The sequence below is a fragment of the Salvia hispanica genome, chromosome 1 (assembly GCF_023119035.1).
Source record: "Salvia hispanica cultivar TCC Black 2014 chromosome 1, UniMelb_Shisp_WGS_1.0, whole genome shotgun sequence".
NCBI classification, from domain to species: domain Eukaryota; kingdom Viridiplantae; phylum Streptophyta; class Magnoliopsida; order Lamiales; family Lamiaceae; genus Salvia; species Salvia hispanica.
Window position 1 is genome coordinate 13150607 of NC_062965.1, and position 20803 is coordinate 13171409.

Here is a 20803-nt window from a genome sequence, read left to right on the forward strand (position 1 = left end):
CACATGATTAAGCCAGACAAATGGTATATTTTGGAAGGAATTATACGACAATTGTAATAAAAAACTTACTACCGCCATTGTTACATAATTAATTCTTAATTTCTTAGTCAACATAATTATATAATATTAATTAAAAATCTGGGCTTATTACAATATGTTTACTTGAGGCAGTAATTCCGAGTGTAGAAACATCGATTCACAATTTCCGGAAATTATAAGTTTATACCTAAAAATCATTTGTTTAAATTGTTTATAAAATTAATTATGATAAAAAAAATTCAGGAGTAAAAATGTTTATATTCATAAAATTAACGAAAAAGTAAAAAAAGAAAGAAAGAGCAGCAAAAAAAAGGAGTAAACGTCCATATATAAATTTAATCGAACTCTAAAAATCTATACACTAAGGAATGGATTGGATTCGATCGCGGCGGCCCTTACTTCAGTAGAACGGCACGGCGATATGCGGCGGCTTCGCCGGCGGTTTCTCCACCTCCACCACGACGCTCCCCTGCCGCGGCGGCTGGCACGGGCACGGTAATGCTATGAATTTCGGAACATTATCTCCCGGCATTATCACAGGCAAGCTCTGATTCTCCTTCCGATTCACATCCTGAAATTCACGAAATCAACAAAATCAAACTCAAATCCATCCAATTGTAGGTCGAACTGAAGCATCGACAATCCGATTGCACCGATTTGAGATTCAATCAAATGCGTACCGTGTTTGGGGGTTTCGGCTTGAGATCAGCATCGGCCTCGATGTCGGCGGAATCGAGGGAGAGAGTGCGGCGGAGTTTGTCCCAGTGGTAGCAGCAGGAGAAGATGCCACTGAGGCTGAAAATGACGACCAGCAACAGAGCTGTGCCGAGAGGGAAGCCTAGAGAAGGGCGTGAACCTCCGCCGTGGCTGGTAACCGGCGCACCACCGTGGTATGGACTCTCCATGCTCTAATTGTGTGATTGTATGAGTTGATGAAGTCACCACTCCCCTCATTCGAGGTGCAAGCAGCTATGGCTATGGCGGTGGAATGGAATTGAGAGAGAATGAATTGAGACGATGTGTGGGAGAAATGGGAGAGGGAATGCCCTTATTTATAAACGTGTTGAGGTACATTTTGGGGTACGGAAATTAATTGGGGATGGCTGCTGCTGCTACTACTTGCCCCACTCAAGTTTGGTACCTATCAATTTCACTAATTCTCTTTTTTCAAATCAACATATAATTATGTTTCATATATAAAAAATTATCTATGTCTAGGTGTGTTCATTATTCTAATTAGGACTTATTAATTTTTAATTATAATTTATTACATGGAAATGCATCGTGCATCCGAATGCACTAATGTAAGATATTTGAAGAATTTTAGTTCTCTCTTTGTACATATTTTTAGATTTTTGGGGAGGGCCCATTGTAATGTGCAAGCAATGGGTGGGCATGAAAGCGGCGTTTGATTTGCCTGTTTTGTGCGACAGAATTTGGGTAAAGCAAGTGTGAAAATATTTTGATTTTGTTTTTAGAGCTTCTTTTGCGCGTACGCTTTACGGTTTGCAAGTGCTTACCTTTGTTTATTGTTCTATAGCAAAATACTAATATTAATGACTTATTGTCTTCTGTCATGTCATAATTGAGACATTTATTTTAGATATGAAATTTTGTAAAATTGATGTTTGAAGATATAAATTGTTAGAAAATAAAGTAGAAAAGTGAAGACAGAATAAAATTAATGTTTAAAAGGTTAAATAGGATGAGAATAAATTAGAAAAATGAAGAGAAAATAAAATGATATTTAGAGAGTTGAGTTAAATGGACAGAAAATAAAGTTGGAAAGTAAAGAGAGAATAAAATAAAATGGAGTAATTATTTTATTAAAATGTAAATAACTCAATTTAAGTAGGATATCTTAAGAAAAGATTTATAACAGAACGAATAAAAGTACATGAAAACTAGAGAAATTGTGATTATACATTCATTTATAATAGAACGAATAAAAGTATATGAAAACCAGAGAGAAATTGTGATTATACATTCATTTATAACCGAACGAATAAAACTAGAGAAACTGTGATTATACATTCATTTATAATTGAACGAATAAAAGTACATGAACACTTTATTCATTCATTCATTAATGGATGGCAGCTATACTTCGTAATTTCTAGGGGTAAAGAGTTTTTTTCTATGTTGTTGCAAATGCATCATGTGATGGCTTGCAAATTATGTATGGAATGTAAGCACATTTGGAAGGTACATCATATTTGCAAGGCTGGCAAATCACATTTGGAAGAAGCATATTCCTCCTAAATTCCTAATTAAATTACAGTTATGATTTCTAAATGCAAATTAATACTAAGAATCAAAGATTACCATAATCCACAATTCTTATTATTAATAATATTTTAACTCATACTTAATTCCCAAATAACTATTGATTTAACCCCAAACTAATTATTACTATTAATTACATATGATAATTGCGGCCGCCCCGCCCATGTGTTTTTGTGTATTTGGATTTTACTTAAAGCCTGTTTAACTTTTAAAAATCTTTATTCATTTATTTATAATATGAGCATAATATAAAAAAACAATGTAAATTAAACTTTAGTCGCGGTTTTATTAAAATATAAGTATTTTGTACTTGAGGAAAAGAAGAGCAATGAAATTTGGTCTATATACTCATTTGTTTACACATGATTACATATCATAAAAGGTCTTCAAACACTAGAATTCTCTCAATGTTGTCTTCCTAATAAAATACCTAAATTTAGTATACGAATCACATAGTATATGAATATGATCCTAGTTGTTAATTAACTCAATTTATAACTCGAAAGGAATATTATTAAAAAAAATTAATTTCAATCTTATGCTGACAAGGAATAGTCAATCTTGAATCCCACTTGTCCATAAAAAAATTAAACGTACAATTCTCCCATCATTTGATTAGATGAACATGAAGCTCGAGCCTATCACCTTGCTGAATAGATTATATCTCATTTTCCTCGTACAAATCGTACTTCAATTTTTTTTTCCTTTGAACATATATATACATAAAACAAGTAAGATGTGATGAAAGTTGTAACAAATATTACAAGGGACAAATTGAATCAGACTACTTTTGTTGTGACCCTTGGGGCACCTGAAGGCCAAAACTGAAAATATCTCTGCTGGAGAATGATGAATAGTTGCCATCAATCTCTCGACTTTAGTGTTACAATAAAAAAAATCAACACATGCAATTAATATTTTACTAGTAATTCTTATGGAGTTAATCTCGCAATTAGAGTGATTTCAAATAAAAATTAATGGGATTTTTTTTTATTTTGTCATTTCAATTTTCACTCTGTCGAATTTTAAATATCAATAATTTGATCGATATAATCCAAGAAAAATAGAGGTCAAATTCAATTTTGCAACGATATTTCTGTTATTGATTACGTACATATAATTTCAAAGCATTTATGCACAACTCGTGAAAAATACTGTTTAAGTCATTGGTCTTTCCCTTCTTTTTATCATTTTCTTCTTGAAAATCTTTGGATTCACTAAGTGGATTCACTAGTGAGTAGTGACAATAAGTAGTGACATTAAGCTCCAAGTTTGGAACATAAATTTTTAAAAAATAATAGTACAATTTTTGAATCTTCGTCGAGAATTTCATAAGATAAAAAATAAAAGAAGATAATATAGTGTGTTGTTGTAGTGTGTGTGTTTGACGTAACCCAAACAAGAAACATAATGTTTTCCACTTTCTTCCATTTTCACTTTGCAGTTTATTGAGCTGGTGAAGTGGCCCACCACCACCACCTCCACCCGACCTACTCGCCTTTCGTCACCTATACTTTTCCCATTTTATTTTCTTTTTTTAATTACCAAATTAATATTTATTCGTATCAATAAATCTTGGAGATGCAACGCCTCTTTCATCATCAAATTACTCCACATCTTTTTCTGTTATGATTAATTTGTTTTAGGTCATAAGTATAAAATAATTATTCAAGACACATCGATAACCATGTCAATTTATAAAAAAGAAAAAGATTGGTTAGGTTAATAGGCCAGTCTACATGTTTTTGAGCTTGAAATTTGATTTCTACTGGAGTCTATTCATATTTCATACCGATTCTATGATTTCAGACTAAACTGAGATTCATATTTTTCGTAGACATATATGATTATTTTAAGGGAGTAAGATATAAATGTATTTATATATTCACAATGGTAACTTGTACGGAATCCAACTTTATTAATAGTAATGTAGTGCTTTCTTAGCTGTGCAATTATATACTATATGTTAGTATAATATATTTATTAAATTATTAGAGTTGGTTATAATTAATTCGACGGTGCAGCGGCTATTCTTGTCGTCTATTTATTTTCTTTATTATAAAGAAATAGAGGTATGCTTAGCCAATTGCAACGACTTCATTGAGAGTGCCGTACCAAACACGTTTTTCCTTAATCTTAATCTTAAATTAGAAATAACAGTAATATATTTTTCCATTTCACACAATAATTTCCAAATTAATTTATGAATTATGTGAAATTTATCACGAATATTCCTATATTTCATTGCCGTAAAATGGGTCCAATTCGATTTAAAGTTTAGGGACATTATGTATCTACAGTACAAGTGATGTACTTTTATTTATTCTTATACTCTAAAATTCTAAAAATATTAATTATATGGAGTAGTAAAGAATTATAATTAAAATCGATCACTCCATCAGAAATTTAAGATTTATAGTAGTACACACTAATTTTGGACTACCAAACTCAACATATAACGTTTTTTACTGAAATAATGTAAATCAAATTTAAAAAATAATTATATATCCTAGTTGGATTACTGGACCCCAATTACAATGAAATTACAACAATAGGTACATTTTTTTAAAACACTTAATTCGCTAGACGGGTACGATGAAGATCAATGGCTAACATGTCCAAAACTTATGAATCAGAGAATAAAACAATCTTATAAGAGTTAAATAAAAAACAATAAAATTTTCGAATATGGTCTCAAAACAAAAAATGTTATCATCTGATGATTTTAAAACGTTGTTTTCTCTCATTCGCTTGTCAATTACTAGCAGTCTACTCCACCATATTCTAGGGTGCAGAGAAACTATTAAATAAATCTGAGATTTTGCTAAAAAGAGGAAAAGAGTAACAAACTCGGTTGGATATTATCGTATTTTAAACCAATTCAAATATATAGATTAAAGTGTGATATCATTCAAGCAATTATCCAACTCCTTATATATTGTCATGTTTAAAGGAGCTAAATTCAGAAATATTCCTACAAAGAATGCTATAGTTGAAAATTTTCAAGTAATTAAAAGAAAAAATAAATGGAGGATGCTTAACATAATTAACCTTCATCCTAAATGTAAGCATGCTTCAAAAGTAGCTCCAATATTCCTCATTATTGACGGCTTACAATAACTTATATTAGTAATTTAATACTGTTTAATTATAGTATTTTAAAGAATTGGTGTTTATTGGATATTATATGATGGGCCTAATCACTTATTGGATAAAGTAAGATGGCTAATGACGTCCAATATACATAAATTAAACCTTTCTAATTTTCATATTTATCGATTGCAACCTCAACTTAATTCTACAATTTTTTTCTTATATAAGGTCTATTTCGTCATTTTATGTCGCCTTACATCTAGCTTAAATTTTAGCTTGATAGATGACAAAACAAATGGTACATTTTCACAAAAAAATGTGGATCACAAAGGTATACGATTCCAGAAGAATGCTAGTAGTAGTACTATAAGACAAGAAAATAAGTTGTAAGGGGACATGTGAGCCCAAATATTCATGTGAAATCGGCAAATATAGTATAGTTGTTAAACTATGTTTAATTGTTTATCAGAGGCATTTCAATTTTGGAAAAAATATAAAAATAATTGAGGTCTTACCTCTTGGTCGACCATGAAGAAAATGAGATCGCATTGGTCTCTCTATCTCTTCAAATTATGTCCAATGGGATGGAGACATATGTCTCCTTTATATTCAAAAAATTAACACGGAGTATACCATAATGTGTAATTTTATATTAGTAGAAGCCAATTTTAGCCAATTTTGCTATATTTCAACACACTTTATAACTTGCTTCTTTCTCTCCAACTATTATATCTTTCTATACGGAGTATAATTTTAAACGTTTACGATAACTGAAATTGTTTTAATTTATTTAGCTTTACTAAAAATAACAAAATAATTATAAGATTGTAGCTAGGTAGGAGTAGTATTTATTATTAATACACAATAAAAAAAAATAGCTGTAATTGAGCTAGCAAGAATATGGTGAAATGAAGAGAGAAATAAATAAAATATTGAAGTTGAAGAGTTTGTATGTTCGAGTAATTGATCCCATGATAAATATAATCTTACAATCATAGTAATTTTGAATTTGGGTCGACAGTTTTGGGGGACAGGTTTGTTGATTCTGAAATCATTGTAATAAATGCAGAAAATTTGCAATGGTCCCAAATGAATAAAATTATTATCATCACATCATTTTCTATCCAATTTGGGAGAGATGGATTTCAAGGAAACAAGCCCAACCAACCCTTTCAATTTGGAATGAGGAGAGAAGAGGATGCAAATTAGGTAAGCTTCACACATTGAACTTGATAGGTTGGAGGAGAATTCAACTGAATTGTCAGATCCAACTTTCTGAACGACCTAATTTATTTACTCCGAAAATAGTTACACAATAAAAAACAAATAAAGAATAAGTAAAAATAAAAGGGAAAAAAAAACCTGTTTGGGCCTATGATTGTAAGAGGTATGTTCTTTTCATACTTTTAGTTGAGAGGTGGGTACAATTTTTTAAGGCCCAATGATTTCATGAAGCCCGTTTACGAATTAATAGGCCTTTTAAATGGGCCTTAGTATAAAGTACTAAGTACAACCACCGTAAAATATAGCTTAACTAATTTGACTTAATTTTCTTATCATATATTGTGAAACTGCTAGAAAGCATGAATATTAAATTTCGTTAAAAAAAATAGATTTAATATTAGCTTTGTAGAAAAAGTAAATTTTTTTTTACTAATGTCACATTCTCTCCCTTGAATCGGTTAAATAGAAATAATAGTATTGTTTCACCTAATTGAGAATCCGAAGAGGCGAATAGTAATGCACATTAAATTAAAAGGTTAAAGAAAAATTAAAGGGAATGAAGAAAGGTGGTTCCAGAAAGATGTCAAATGCCACTGATGATTTACCAGAGTTTTTCAAGGTTTACACCTCTGCTCTAAGTTCCGATTTGATGGTTAGTTATTCCCTTTGTTGTTGTTGTATTTCACTTACTCTTGCTTGATTATTAAATCATTTGATTTCTCCTTTTTTTAAAATATATAATAGAGAATTCCACCAGATTTTATCACCAAATTTGCTGGGAATATTCCGACAACGTGCACGTTGGAAAGGCCACAGGTTGCATCTTGGAAAGTTGATGTGTGCAAAGTGAAGGATTGTTGGTTTTTCCAAAAGGGTTGGCCTGATTTTGTGGAAGATAATTCTTTACAAGATGCTGATTTTCTCACATTTTGCTATCTTGGGAATTCCTTGTTTTGTGTCAACATATTCGCACCAAATGGTTGTGCAAAAAGAGGTCAATCTGCAGGTACTAATGTTCCAACACATGAGGTCCATCCAAGAAAAGTGGAAGATATCAACAAAAACCCTAATTTCACCATTGTGCTAACCAAGGGATACTTGAAGAAGCGGGTTGTGGTAAGCTTGATATGTACTCCTTATATATAATATGTATATAGGAGATGCTTCATTTTAGAAATCTTCTTAGAGTTAAAACACATAATCATATTAGCTTGCAAATACATTAATATCAATTGGTATTATAAAACATATCAGTTACTTCGTTCATTCATAATATCAGTACCCGACTCTATATTAGAAACTGATATATTTTGTGATGTCATCTGATATATCAGTAAATTGATTATGAATTTCAAATTTTCAATTCATAATTTTAACAAAGTTATCAAGGAAACCACTCCCTATACTCCCTATATACATATATAGAGAGAGTGCAAAATGGTTTGTTTAATCATTGATTAATTGATATGGTGCAGCGTATGCAACGGAAGTTTTGGAATGCACACATGAAAAAGCATAAAGGATCAAGACTGGATGCTACTCTTTGGGTGGAAAATCAAGAATGGAATGTGGGAGTGTTGAAACGTCATGATAGTATTCTAATTACGAAAGGTTGGCCAAAATTTGTGAGAGATAATAATCTCAAAGCTGAGACTTCAATCTCTTTTCAACTCACTAATGCCAAGCACCTGTCTTTCATTGTCACATTTTGTAGACCCAATTGAGGTTATGGTGACAGTTTCAATCCCACCAAAATATGGTTGTCTACTTTGACATGTTATAAATTATCAAGACCGTGTTTATTATTACCTAAGTTCATCGTAGAAGTGTTTTTTAGAACTTTATAAGTTATTTTGTAAATGACATGTTGCTCTTTATTTTTGGGAGCAATTTATTTTTGTAAAAGACTATAAGCTTTGAAGATATCATTATGATAAAACAAACAAAGAGTTGAGCAATTTGTGAGATATAATAATCCCATCATCATCACATTTTTTCTCCCCAATTTGGGAGCAACAAGCCCGACCCTCTCGACTTGCCTACAGTTTAGCAACTTTGAAAAAAGTTGTACTCAAAAAAAAAAAAAAAAATACATCTTCCTTTGGTCTATTCAAACAGTTCACTTTTCCTTTTTTTAGTTTGTTTCATTCAATATATTCCCTTTCTATATTTAAAAACAAAATTTCTCTTTCTTTTCTCCCAATAAAAATATTCAACGATTTTTTTCTCTTTATTTATTCTACCTAACAATTTTTCCAAAAATTTCATGTCACTCAAGAAAATGAACATCTTGAGTGAGACAGAGAGTATTAAAAAACGAAAAAAGAAAGTAACCTCTTCTTGCCCATAGTTTTAAGAAGGAAAGTTCTTTTATACTACCTCTGTCGCAAAAAAAAAAAAAAAAAATTGTAAAAATGACATGAGTTCTAATGCGCAAATGATAAAGTAAAAGAGAAAAAAAAATGGTGGAAGTAGTATTAGTGGATTGTGATGTCCACATTTAAATGATACTCCATGTAAGATAGTACTCCTCCGTTGCTGAAAAATTATCATATGCCATTTTTATCTCTCGTTTTGGAAAAATTATACTCCCTTCGTCCCAACTTAAGAGTCTTGTTTTGTCATTTCTGTCCACCCCAGCTTAAGAGTCCTATTTCATTTTTACCATAAATGGTAAGTAGGTCCCACATTCAACTAACTTATTCCACTCACATTTTACTATAAAAGTAGTAATATATATAAGTGAGACTCATATTCCACTAAATTATTCAACTCACTTTTCGTTTATATTTCTTAAAACTCATGCCCTAACTAATTAGGACTCTTAACTTGAGACGGAGGGAGTAATAAACAGTTAAAGGACTTTAACTATTTATTATCATTTTTTTCAAAATGAGTGCAGAAAATGGAATAGGTCAATTTTTCAGGGACGAAGGGAGTATTTATTTAAAAGTTTCCACATTTAAAATTGGTCTAATTTTGATGGACGCTCCAAAATCATAAAATTAGTCTATTTTTTTTATCAACAGAGATATTCCTTCCGTTCCTTCATAGTTGAGTCTTTTTTCTATTTTGGAAAGTTCCTTCATAGTTGAGTCATTTCCATATATGGTAGTAACTTTTTTCTCTTCCTTACTTTATGTTTTCTTACTTTATTCTCTCTACTTTATTCAGCTTTCCCTTACTTTTTTTTATCTATTTATTTAACTCACTTAACGTCCTAAAATTTCGTGCCAAAAAAGTTGCGTCCCACCTATTAAAAAAAATGAGGAAGTAATATTTTTAGTTGAGAGGTGCGTACAAATGCTAGAGGCCCACAATAAATGATTATTCTCAAGAATAGGCCTTATTGCATGGGCTTGATTTCAAAGAATCGGTAAAATAAATTTGTAATTGGCAAGTTATATTCTCTCTAATATATATTGGGTATTTGGGTAATACTGTACTCATTCACCTAACTGAATATCAGAAGAGGCGAATAGTAGTAGTGCACAATTAAATTAGAAGGGCGAATGAAGAAACGTGGTTCCACAGAAGTGTCCAATGACCCTGATGATTTACCAGAGTTCTTCAAGATTTACGTCTCTGCTCTAAGTTCCCAATTGATGGTTAGTAGTTTAGTATTTAGTCCCTTTGTTGTTGTTGTTGTTCCAACTCTTGTTTATTAATAATGCTTGATCATTCAAACTCTCCTTTTTTGCATAAATAATAGAGAATTCCTCCAGATTTTATCCACAATTTTGCTGGGAATGTTCCAACAACGTGCACGTTAGCAAGGCCACAGGGTGCATCTTGGCAAGTTGATGTGTGCAAAGTGAAGGATTGTTGGTTTTTCCAAAAGGGTTGGCCTGATTTTGTGGAAGATAATTCTTTACAAGATGCTGATTTTCTCACATTTTGCTATCTTGGGAATTCCTTGTTCTGTGTCAACATATTCTCACCAAATGGCTGTGAAAAAAGAGGTACTAATGATCCAAGAAAAGTGGCAGATGATATTGAAAAAAACTCTAATTTCACAGCTGTGCTAACCAAGGGATACATGAGAAGGAGGGCTGTGGTAAGCTCATTTGTACTCCTTATAATATAGAGAGCAAAATTGTTGGTTTATTCATTGATGAATTCATATTGCAGGGTATACCAGTCATGTTTTGGAATGCCCACATGAAAAGGGGTAAAAGATCAAGACTGGATCTTACTCTGTGTGTGGAAAATCAAGAATGGAATGTGGGAGTATTCAAATATGGTAGTGGTATTCAAATTCGAAGAGGTTGGGCTAAATTTGTGAGAGATAATAATCTAAAAGTTGGGACTTCAATCACTTTCCAACTCACTGATGCCAAGCACCTGTCTTTCATTGTCACGTTTGTGGAACCTATTGAGGTCTAGTGACAGATTTCTGCTTCCATTCCCACCAAAATATATTTTGATATGGTCTGTAGCTTGTATCAAGGCCATGTTTAGCTAAGTTTATCTTAGATGTTTTTTTTAGAACTTCGTACTACCCAGAAGTTAGTTTTGTAAATGAATGTTGCTTATGAGTTATTGAAGTTTAATTTTGGGAGCAATTTCTTGTTGTAAAAGACTAATGCTTTTATGATATCATTATGTAAAAATAAACTGCGGGTCAAGGAATTTATTTTTGGGATCTTAGAAGTTAAAGACATTTATTTTACAATTTATATATTGTTCATAAATGTGTAAACTCTTAATCATCTCTAATGGTATTCTAAAATCTAAAATTGAATAAGAAAATAGTCCGATATTAATGGTATCTTAAAACTCATCTCATTTTGAAGTTTTGATAAATAATTATGTTTGGGTTTATATTCATAACATACTATTCAAATCAATTTTTGAGATTTTGTGAATATAAAAAGTGAGTGAATAGAGAATATTCTTCAATGTTGTGTGCGTGTCATGTTAATAAATTCAAACACATATCTTTATGGCAATGCCTAAATTTTTTATATGGAATAATAGAAAAATTATAAAAATTATTATATATTTTTTGAAATTATGAGATTGATTAAAATTTAATCACTATTCATAATTTTCTTTTTAGCAATTTGCTCATAAATTTAAGGCCTTAAGGCCCAATAAGTACATCAATAGATATGGGCCTTTTAAGTGGGCCTTAGTGTGCGTATTGGAAAACTGTTCAACTCTGCTATTTTTTAAGTACAGTATTTTTTATTTTTGTTTTCAACCGTTCTAAGTTGCAAGTAAATTTTATGAACTTAAGAAACTCATTTTTGACCAACATGAACATATGCACTCATTATGAAACTTGTGAGGGAAATAGTAAAATTTTGTTTTTATCGTTAACTCAATCCAATATGTTAGCTCGAAATCCAAATGGATAGAACCATAATTGAAAATTTTCAACCATATAAAATTTAAATCAAATTAGCCAGCATTTAGTTAGTCTGTTTGGACTTAGAGCATCCCTATCCGTATTCTTAAATAAGAGTATGGAGGTGGGCCTGAACCCACTTTTACTCCTTGTCCTCAGGTAAGAGCACAACACCCACATCTATACTCTTCCGCAAGGACAAGTTCAAAGGTCCCACTATTCTATTATCAATTTAAATACTTCAATTACTAAAAATATTTCTACAATATAAAAATTAAATAATTAAATCATAAAAAATAAAAATTGCATAATTAAAATCCTAAAAAATAAAAATACACAATTAAAATGTTAATTTTGGGGAAAAAATTGAAAAATAAATTAAAGGTGTGTAGAAAACGGAGATAATTTATTGATAAGTGGGAAAATATTTTTTTATTTAAAAATTATTTTTTAAATTAAATTCGAATTTTTTATTTAAAAATGATTTTTTAAATTAAATTCGAATTTTTTTAAAAAAAATACAAAAAAAAACGAAATTGTCGTTGGCCAATCACGTGCCGCCACGTAAGGCTGCTCATCGGCACGAACGTACTCTTATTTAAGAGCAGCGCCGTGCCACTGGCACGGACGAACGAACTACAATGGCGGACAAATGTGTCCTTGCCAACGACACAGACGGACGAGCATGCCGCTGCGGATGCTCTTACATGTTTAGCAAAAATTACATCCCCTTGTAAACTAAAAATAAGAGATAAAGAGTACTAGTTAGAATAGCATAATGAAAATTGGTGTCTTTTAGGAAAATATGTAAAGTGTAAGTAAATGCTAAACAATACTAGTAGTATTTATAAAATTTTAATGTTGTAAATAAGATTTTAAAGGTTGGATTTTAAAAAACGGAAATTCTTAAAACAAAACAATTCAATAATATTTGAATATGAATTAAAATGAGTAGTAGTAGTACTACTTGCATAAAAATGCGGGAGTGTAACCATGAGAGCATCTCCAATGGTAGACTAGCGACCGGCTAGTTGAACCATTGGAGCAGGCTAGCCGAATTTCGGCGGAAAAACCGGCCAAGGCTAGCCGATTGCGTGTGGCTGGCCAATGCGCTGGCCGCCATTGTGGTGGCCCGATCGGCCAGCGACGATTTTTATTTTTTATTTTTTTAAAACGCGATTTGCACCGCTTGTTTTAACGCGATTTTAACGAGTTTCATTTTCATTTTCATTTGCACCGCTTGTTTTAACGAGTTTTCTCTCTCTCTAACTTTCTGTACAAGAGCATCATCGAGCGATGAGTAACGCGGGTGGTAGCGGTGGTGGTAGTGGTGGGGATGCTTGAGGAGTACGAACGGAGGATGAACGAGGCTATGAATGCCTACATGAACCGCGAGATGGAGCGGTACATGCGTAGAATGGAACAGCAGGCGATACCTCGCCCTCCACGGGTTATCCACCGCCGAGCGGTGATTGATCGGGATCACGCCGCTGCACATCAGCGGCTGTACGACGACTACTTTTCGGAGAACCCGCGGTTTTCCGCAAACATGTTCCGGCGGCGTTTTAGAATGCGCGGGGAGTTGTTTATGCGTATCGTTGGTGCATTAGAGCGTCGATATCTGTGTTTCCGCTTCAGGCACGATGCGGTTGGCAGACCCGGCCACACCCCTATTCAAAAGTGCACGGCGGCAATCAGGGCGGTTGGCCTACGGAGGCGCGGCAGCACATGTGGGATGAGTACCTCCACATCGGTGAGTCGACAGCCCTGTAATGTCTGAACTATTTCTGTGAGGGGGTGATGAACGTTTTCGGTGAGCGGTACCTTCGAAAGCCTACTCCCGAAGATTGTCGAATTTGATGCACGGATGCACGGGGAGAAGCATTGATGCAAAGATAGACCGTATGCGGGGAGAAGCATGGGTTCCGGATGTTAGAGCACCGTATGCATATGGAAGAAGCTGATCCAGTACCTGGAAGGTACGGCCATTTCCGGTCCACGATGATCAAGGCCGAGCTGATTACCTCAATTTTGGGGTAGTCGGGTCGAACAACGAACTCGAACTCGTCTCCCCTCTTCAACGAGAAGTGCCAGGGCGTCGGTCCAGCCGTCTCTTTTGTGGCCAACGGCAACCGGCATGATATGGGCTACTACTTGCGGATGGGATATACCCTAGGTGGCCTTGTCTTTGTGAAGACGATCGTGCACGCAAGTGATGAAAGGAAGGCCTACTTTGCGGAACGAGAGGAGTCGGCGCGCAAGGACGTGGAGCGCGCATTTGGTGTGCTCCGGTCTCGATGGGCGGCAATTAAGGGTCCAACGCGTTTGTGGGATGTCACATGTGTTTCCCAAATAATGTACGCCTGCATTATCCTGCACAACATGATCGTCGAAGACGAAGGCGTACAACTGACTAGTTGGGCCAATGACGATGAAGCCGGTCCAAGCCACGGAACGGCCACCCCTAGCGTACGACGTGGGGTACCTCTCAATGAAGTCGGCCGCCTCAAGGAATTTGCCGACATGCGCCAAGTGGATGCTCATATTCAACTCCAAAAGGATATAATTGAAGAGTTGTGGGCACGGAGGATTGCACGGCGATAGTTTTTTTTCTTTATTATGTACCTTTTTAAATGTAATTTTTTTTATCTATGTACCTTTTTAAATGCAATTAATGAATTTTCCCGTATATGTCTCGTAAATTTAATTCCGTAATTTAATCGTAATTTTAATTCCGTAAATATAGTATATTTTGATTTTTTTTTTTGCGGCTGGTCTATGGCTGGCCTAAATTTGATGTGACAGGTGAATTTTAGTACTGATGACGTGGCAGGGAGAGAGAATGGCTGGCCTATGGCTGGCTAGCTATGGATACGCTCTAATAATGTTTAATTTTGAATTATTTCTTCCTCTTTTACTAAGCTCTCACGCCATCGGTTATATAATAACCAAGTCAAATCTCAAAAGTTACATGAAGGGGTAAAATAGTAACTCCTCAAAGTGGAATAACCAAAGAAGCAGAACACTGTCCTCAAGAAACTGTAAAAAGGCATAATTGGCTGTCACCATTTACCAACCTGCAGCAGCGACAGGTAATTATTTTTCCTCTGCTTCAATCCTACGGCCACCATCCATCCCCACAAACCAATCCCACCCGTTGCTCACTACCTCGGAAAAAAATAATTTCCCCACCCAATTTACGATTTTATCCCCCGTCTCCCATTTTTTTAATTTTAATTTTTTTGATCTTCGAGGCTCCCTCGCCCAAATATAAACAAAACAAACAAAACTCTCTCTCTTTCTCTCTCTACAAAATAAGCTCACTCTCTCTCTTGCTTTTGTTTTTAGCTTTCTGCTTGAATGGAGGGGCCTTAAAAATTCTCTCTGCTTTGCGATTCCTCATTTTACTGTACTTTGTCGCTCCAATCTCTGATCCTCCTCTTCTTTTAAGCTCTTTTGTTGCTTCTGCTCTTGTTAATTTATCCTCAGGTATGCTCTTGCTGTGCATGCAATTTCTGTTGCCTCAACTATTCAATTTATTGTATTTCGAGATGCACTTTCTTCTAATTTTTTTTTTCATTTAACTTTATGTTCTAGAAAGTGAGCTTAGATCTTGTCAATTTTTCGAATTATTTTCTGGTTTTTTACGTTTTTTCACTCTGACATGGTGTTCTGGATCTTCGTTGATAGTATTTCTAGTTTTTAAGCATTTTTAAGTTTATTTTGTTGCTGTGCAATTTTGTTTTAAAGGAATTTTTTCTGCTTGTCGATTAGACTCCTGAGATGTGAGTGTATGTATATATGTGATTTACTCCATGCAAAATATGAAAACCTTCTATTTTTATGAGAGAAATACGATATAAGAGCGGCGGCTGTTACTTTTTGTTCCTCATGTGTTGAATGTCGATATTGATACGCATATGCCTCTTGTTTAATAGGAAAAACTGAGAAGTATATATATGTGACAGTGACATTTTTGTTTCTGTGGTGAACTGAACATTAATTTTGTTCCTGTTTTTCCATTCTCACGTTTTGATGTTAAGTAAAACTAGTGGAGTAGTATTTTATTGTTCAGGGAAGGGTAGGCGCTGTTGAGTTGGTATTTATCTTGGAGAAATCTGTTTCAATTTTACCTCTCATTCTAAAAGGTTTATTTCAAAGGAAAAAAAATCCGTGTAAAACAGTGAATATTTCTCAGCCTTTTGAGTCGACGATTTACTCATGTGATGCTCGCAGTTGGTTACATAGCTACTGACTTCACTGCCATTTTGGGATATATTTTTTGTAATTTGAATTTTGACAGCCATGGAAAGATGCTCCTAGTTGTGCATTCATGAAATTGTAATAACTAATAAGTGATTGAGATGAGGATGTTGTTACTAGTCTGTTTTCGAGGGAGTGATTGACCTTGATATATCTTTTCATTTTGCAGATTGCAATAGAATTTTGAACTTAATGTTCCTGTGATGGCTTCGGCATCAGATTGTGTTTCTCAGAGTGGCCCGGGGTTGAAAGAACGCAATTACTTTGGGTTGTCGGATTGTTCCTCCGTTGATAGCTCTGCTGTCTCAAGTGCTCATCTTGAAAGCAAGGATAATATGAATATGAAAGCCACAGAATTGAGGCTTGGTCTTCCTGGATCACAATCCCCAGATAGAGATTCTGACTTCTCCCTATTAAACTCAGTTAAGCTTGACGAGAAGCCGTTGTTCCCATTGGCTCCATCCAAGGATAGAATCTGCACTTTGTCACAAAAGACAATAGCGAGTGGAAACAAAAGAGGATTTGATGACACTGTAGATGGCTTTTCTGAGTCCAAAACTACCAATTTTTCTGAAGGCAACTGGATGTTCAATGCTACTGGTTCTGATCCTGGACAAGCAAAACTAGCTGGTAATATGATTTCCAACAGGCCATCAGGGACTCAATTAGCCATTAAACCTGAAGTACCGGCAAAAACATTACAAGAAAGTACTAACAAGATAATTGGTACTAACACTGCTAATGCACCTGCTGCTAAGTAAGTACACAAGCATAAAGAGGGGGTTTAGAGATAAATATTCTTTTAGCTGTCTGTTGATTTGAGATTCAGATTGCTTCTAAGTTAATGACTGTTGTAACTGCTATTTTTTCTTCTCTTGCAGGGCTCAGGTTGTGGGTTGGCCTCCAATCAGATCTTTCAGGAAAAACTCTCTGGTCACAACCTCAAAAACCAATGATGAAGTAGATGGTAAACCTGGTCCAGGTGCTCTTTTTGTTAAGGTCAGCATGGATGGAGCTCCATATCTGAGGAAGGTGGATCTAAGAATGTACTCGGCATATAAAGAACTTTCTTCTGCGCTAGAGAAAATGTTCAGCTGCTTCACTATAGGTAAATCTGGTCTGTGAGATAAAGATTCTTTATCTATCCTTGCAAATCATGTGATGTTCCTTCTGGTTTAGGACAATGTGGACCTCAGGGAGCCCCTACCAGGAAAATGCTGAGTGAGAGTAAGTTGAGGGATCTTCTTCATGGATCGGAATATGTGCTGACTTATGAGGATAAGGATGGGGACTGGATGCTTGTTGGAGATGTTCCATGGGAGTAAGTTTGTACTCTTTTGCTTTGCTTATGTGTACAGTAGCTGCCTCATGTGATGCACTGATAAATAAAGTGAAACAAATGTGGTTAAAAGGAAGCTGTGGCATCCAGCAAAACTGAGAGTCGCACTGATAAATAGAGTTTCCTGGGGTGACAGTTGACATGTATCAACGGTTTAATAGTCTTGTTATATTGGAGTTTTTTATCGTTCATAAGTAGTTAGTCAACAGCTTTAACTGCCAGCTGTTCAGGATCCAACTAAGACAGGCTCGTTTAGGTTTTCACATTTCATTTTTTTCTTCTAAAAACTGAAAATTTAGTGGAAGTCACTAGCTGTAGGGACTTCTATATCTTTCTGTTCTGAATTCGGTTTATACTGATTTAGTTAAATATATAGGCAACTTTCAAGTCGAACTCTGTAGATATTTCATATACTCAATATTCTGTGTTGTTCCTATATATACCTAGAGACATGTTTCGTTTTAGTGCAATTGCTAAGAAGTCTTTTGTTATCACTGTTCTCATTATATTTGCAAAACACATGGAAAGATTAGTACGATTTCCTTGTCAACATGTTGACATGCTAGCCAGTGAAACTCTTTTCATGTGCTTTGATTGATCTCCAATCATTTTTTTCAATAAATTCCCGTGACAGGCCACTTCTTTGATTTATCTCTGTTATTGGTTATTGCAGTTCCAGCACACAACTGTTACTTATTGGAGCCTTTTTTTATCTGCTTTTTAAATTTTACTAGTTGCAACTGCTTAATGCATCAGATATCTTCACCCCCCGCATACTATGATCCTGCACTATCTATTTCACAGTTCAACCTCCAACTTGTTACATTGTTTGCATCTGTCATACAAGCATGATGCCTAATCCACTTTCTTTAACTTCACCTCCTGAAGTTGGCTCCTGTAAATCCTGGGAGGATTGATGAACATATGCTTATATCATTATTTTTTCCCATTTGATGGTAGTCAAATTAATCGGATATGTTTAGTTTTTATTTAACTTGTTATCTAACTATTTCATTGTGATACTTCTTTAGGATGTTCATTGCTTCATGCAAGAGACTCAAAATTATGAAGGGGTCTGATGCTATTGGATTAGGTGAGCATTGTCAATTAGTGTGATTTAATTGATTAACTTTTTATGCATTCCTCATCTGAAATGCTGCGGTTTTTTGAAAAAAAAAGCCTATGTGTGGGAGTTCTTGGTAAGAGTTAGTCAAATAATGTATCTACGTTTGCATGAATGTTCAATTTGTATTTCAACTTCATTATAACTTAAGCATTTGTCTATACAGCTTTCTATAGTAGTATGTGATCTCTGTAAAAAACCAATAGCATTTGGAAACAAGTTTTGTATTTCTGTTGCAATAATGAAATTTCTTGCTGAAAGGTTCAAGTTCTTTTCAACTCCTCTAACATTTTAAAGCTAAGAAGAGTTTTATGTATCCATGTTTTGTGTGGGATCTTGCTGTGTATCCATGTTTCTACAAGTACTTTTACAATTTCAGCTATATATTATACTAGTCTCTACAACTCTGTATTGTATGAGTTCCTGTAAGGATGCAGTATATATATTATACTAGTCTCTACAACTCTGTATTGTATGAGTTCCTGTAAGGATGCAGTATCTTTTTTTTTACCACCTGCTGTTTTAATCAGTGGGGTCAGGGTAACATGTTATGTTGTTGAAAGGTCTATTGACCCCTGCGTACTGACCTTATCTTCTTTAATTTTCTAATGCTGTACCAACTTTTTGTGTAATTTTTACTTTGGGGTATTATTTTGTGGGATCATTGGTATTGTAGTTGGATTGGTCTTGTATGATGATGTGCATTGTGTATACAATTAAAAGAAAAAAGCACAATATCTTACTAAGGCTATATGTGTATGTACGAAGCGTTTTGTTATTCGTACTTGACTTGATGTAAACCTATAAGTATTAGACACATGTTGATAGAAGGCTTCTCATTTGGCTTTATCATATGGTTGCAGCTCCCAGGTCGGTGGAGAAATGCAAGAACCAGAACTAGAACCCAAAGACGATGGTTGGTTTCTGTCGGCATTGTCAGGAGTCTTTTAGGCGTGATTACGGGAGTGAAGTGCCACGGTGCTTCGTCTTGGAGTCAGATATCAATTTTATATGCCTTCTGGTCTTCTCATATGGTTTCCTTGAGTGCTTGCTGCATCTGCGTTTTTATTTGTTGTTTATCCTAAATCTCGATTTCTTAGTTGAGGCACGATAGTTCACACTTCAAATTTTTATGTTTGTCAAGGTTATACTTCATTTGAAGAAAGCTACTGATTGTGTGTGATCTAATACTTGTTAGATAAGTGACTGTTTGGATTGCGGTGCATTTGTTTGTTTCGATTGAATCAAAATCAGTATGGTGATATTCTCTTCATCTCAAATTTCTGGTAACGCTTAAATTGGGACTGAGTTGGATGAGTTTTAAACAATGTTTTTTATGCTGAAAATAAATCATTTTTGTGAGATTTCGTATGTATCTTTTGATGCATGTAATGTATTAATTAACTTCATAGGCTCTCTGATCGATTGATATTTTTTTTTTGTATAGTTTCCTCAAATATTCTAGAATTTACATTATCCGTTTAGAGCAATGTATGTTGCTTCTGTGAAGTTGAAATTGTTCAAAAATCTCATGATTAAATTGGTTTTCAATGTCAAGATTTTCTCTAGATAATTTGTAGGAATATGGCTTTAAAATGAGTGAAGTGATGACTTCAAACTCTTAATGAAATGTAAACACTTGTATGTGGACTTAGAAGTGCAAATGGGATTCATCATTAAGGGCAATAACAATTTACTTAGTGGATGTCACTTAAACAGTGAATTAATCACTATTTATTTATCATACCATAATTTATTATACTAGTGGAGTGGAGTATCATTTATTGTACTGCTATACATAATAAATTTCGAGATCGAAGTGGGTCATAAATAGACTATACTAGTTGTACAAGAGGTCCTATCACAAAAACGTACGTATACACATAACTATCATTCACCCAGTCTTTGCCCAATAAATTATAATAATAATAAATAAATAATACGTGCATGCATGTCATCCTATTGGATATTCACTATTTGTTGAATATTTATATAATGTGAAAAAATAATTGTTCTGATTCTCATCCATCAATAATTTTTTGCTTGATTTGATTACCTGGGCTCCAGCCAAAGAGTACTGTAG

At 34.1% G+C, this 20803-nt stretch overlaps 4 protein-coding genes across 4 annotated transcripts; 3 read left to right on the forward strand and 1 right to left on the reverse strand.

The window, feature by feature from the left end:
- Window positions 1–337: 337 nt before the first annotated feature.
- LOC125215562 (uncharacterized protein At5g65660) lies at window positions 338–1074 on the reverse strand. Its single transcript, XM_048117016.1, has 2 exons — window positions 720–1074; window positions 338–610 (listed from the first exon to the last, which is right to left on the reverse strand). Exons 1-2 carry the CDS (start codon window positions 942–944, stop codon window positions 440–442), a joined length of 396 nt encoding a protein of 131 aa, XP_047972973.1. The 5' UTR covers window positions 945–1074; the 3' UTR covers window positions 338–439.
- Window positions 1075–7198: 6124 nt separating this feature from the next.
- Window positions 7199–8415, forward strand: LOC125187516 (B3 domain-containing protein At2g35310-like). Its single transcript, XM_048084124.1, has 4 exons — window positions 7199–7294; window positions 7387–7758; window positions 8118–8253; window positions 8357–8415. Exons 1-4 carry the CDS (start codon window positions 7199–7201, stop codon window positions 8413–8415), a joined length of 663 nt encoding a protein of 220 aa, XP_047940081.1.
- Window positions 8416–10108: 1693 nt separating this feature from the next.
- Window positions 10109–11201, forward strand: LOC125200603 (B3 domain-containing protein At3g06220-like). Its single transcript, XM_048098274.1, has 3 exons — window positions 10109–10250; window positions 10355–10699; window positions 10774–11201. The coding sequence occupies exons 1-3, from the start codon at window positions 10155–10157 to the stop codon at window positions 11026–11028; spliced, it is 696 nt and encodes a 231-aa protein (XP_047954231.1). The 5' UTR covers window positions 10109–10154; the 3' UTR covers window positions 11029–11201.
- A 4083-nt stretch (window positions 11202–15284) lies between these two features.
- On the forward strand, window positions 15285–19993 carry LOC125201397 (auxin-responsive protein IAA9). The gene is made up of 6 exons (XM_048099483.1): window positions 15285–15484; window positions 16428–17015; window positions 17140–17366; window positions 17438–17579; window positions 18629–18690; window positions 19584–19993. Exons 2-6 carry the CDS (start codon window positions 16462–16464, stop codon window positions 19619–19621), a joined length of 1023 nt encoding a protein of 340 aa, XP_047955440.1. The 5' UTR covers window positions 15285–15484; window positions 16428–16461; the 3' UTR covers window positions 19622–19993.
- The last annotated feature ends 810 nt before the right edge of the window (window positions 19994–20803 follow it).